This window comes from Belonocnema kinseyi, chromosome 1 (assembly GCF_010883055.1).
Source record: "Belonocnema kinseyi isolate 2016_QV_RU_SX_M_011 chromosome 1, B_treatae_v1, whole genome shotgun sequence".
In the NCBI taxonomy this organism is placed as follows: Eukaryota; Metazoa; Arthropoda; class Insecta; order Hymenoptera; family Cynipidae; genus Belonocnema; species Belonocnema kinseyi.
In genome coordinates this window covers 90,409,643-90,411,540 of record NC_046657.1, presented here as the reverse complement: position 1 = coordinate 90,411,540, position 1,898 = coordinate 90,409,643, and the positions used below count along the sequence as shown (strand labels likewise).

Genomic DNA, 1,898 nt, shown 5'->3' with positions numbered 1-1,898 from the left:
AATTGAAGAACTAAAATTCGAATTGGTGGAACACCCACCGTATTCACCAGATTTAGCCCCCAGTGACTTTTTCTTATTTCCAAACTTGAAAAAATGGCACGGCGGACAGAGATTTCCAGACAACGAAGACGTCATTGCCTCTGTAAGTGCTTATTTTGAGGAACTTCCGAAAGCGCACTTTTCTGAAGGATTAAAAAAACTTGAGAAGCGATTGACCAAGTGTATAGAGCTCCAAGGAGATTATGTTGAAAAATAAAAAATAAATTTACCCAAAAAAAATTGTTTTTATACTTCATTCTAAGGCCTTATTGAACTAACCTCGTAATATAGTAGCCATATCCATTTTACGTAAATATGCACTGAATTTTATGTATTAGAAGATAAAATAAAAATTTGTTTGAATTATTATAAAATTCATGGTTTTTAGGGACAAATTAAAGAAATTATGTTTTAGAATGATTAAATTATTTGACTAATCGATGGTGTTAATATATTTAAGAATATATTATAATTTAATTTTTAAAAGCTATATAAATTAAGCATATTAATTGAATCCATAGAAACTAAGAAAAACACATTCTTACAATAAAGTCGCGAACATATGACGAGCAGGGATTCGAATGAAATTAAGGGGCATCTTTGGATATTTTCCAATTATTTCGATAAATTAAAAATAATTTGGCTAAAAACGAAGCTCAGTCTAAAAAAGTATCAAAATACAATGAGGCTACGAAGAAATAATGTCAAACATATATAGTAATTACATTGTATCTAGAAAAAAAAACGAAAAGAAATGTAACGTAACTGTCGTTATATTCCTTTTTGTTTCTTTGAACACAAAACTTTGAAAAAAGGTAATTTTCATATTATGCCTCTGTAGTTGCATTATTTTTTACTCATTTTTCAGACTTAGCATAGTTCAAAAGTAAATTATATTTAATTTACATAAATAATTGACAAATCAGAAAAAAAACCTCTTAATTTCGTTCGAATTTTTGATTCCGAGTCGATTATTTAGAAAAAATGCGAAATATGTTTATGGCTCCATACTATAGAAAATTATACCTCGAAAAAACTTAAGATACCTGCAAAAAAAGGGACCCCCCTCAGGATTTGAGTAGACACTCTGTACACTGTACAGTGATGTAACTTTGCAGCTAGTTTGAAATGATTTTAATTTATTTGTGAATTATTTTTTTGTTTTTAGTCCCAAGGCCTCGCTTTTCGATCTCATGGGACACGAAGACAAAGTCCTCGCGTGTAATTGGTCGAATCCGAAACTGATGGTTTCTGGAGGATCTGACAACACAGTCAGAATATTCAAGGCGAAGAATTCCAATCGCTGAGAACAAATAAAGCTCCTTAGGTAAATTTTTACTCTTTCTTGGAGCTGATTTAAAAGTTGTGGAATTTTAGTACAATTATTGGGTTAATGACACTCTCGTAGAAAGGACTGAACAAATTCCACATAACGCAGAAATCACTGTTCCTACAACTTTTCCAGTGCGTACCTGTGTCAAATTTTTCTATGCTTCGTGTCATAGTTTTGTACTACACGATAAGTAATTATTGTACAAAAAACTGTAACTATCGATTTAAGAGGTTTGTAAAATAAATACAATTTTATTTGCTAAATTACTTCTTGTTATTTTACGATTTTCTATTTTAGGTATTAATTTGATTTCATTTCTGAATGCACTAACATATTTTTTTGCAGTTGAAAATAGTCTGCGTGTTTATGAAAATGGTTTAAATAATCACAAGTTGTCAATTTGCAAAGTAGCATGACGAATAGTTATCAAAAAGAAAATTTTAGTTTATTTCGTAAAAAAATGGTGACAAATTCCATTTCAAATCACGCAAAATCTCAAGGAAAGTCTACGTCATGATGTCGGAGT

The 1,898-nt window shown here is 30.2% G+C and overlaps 1 protein-coding gene across 2 annotated transcripts in view; it reads left to right on the top strand.

Annotated features, from left to right (window-relative positions):
- The window catches only part of LOC117174777 (ribosome biogenesis protein WDR12 homolog), a 13,396-nt gene extending 11,797 nt beyond the window's left edge, over nucleotides 1–1,599 (top strand). For both annotated transcript variants that reach the window (XM_033364136.1, XM_033364145.1), the window contains exon 9: nucleotides 1,208–1,599. In XM_033364136.1, coding sequence (XP_033220027.1) covers nucleotides 1,208–1,346 — 139 coding nt within the window. In that variant the 3' untranslated portion in view covers nucleotides 1,347–1,599. The remainder of the gene's footprint in view (nucleotides 1–1,207) is intronic.
- Nucleotides 1,600–1,898: the final 299 nt, after the last annotated feature.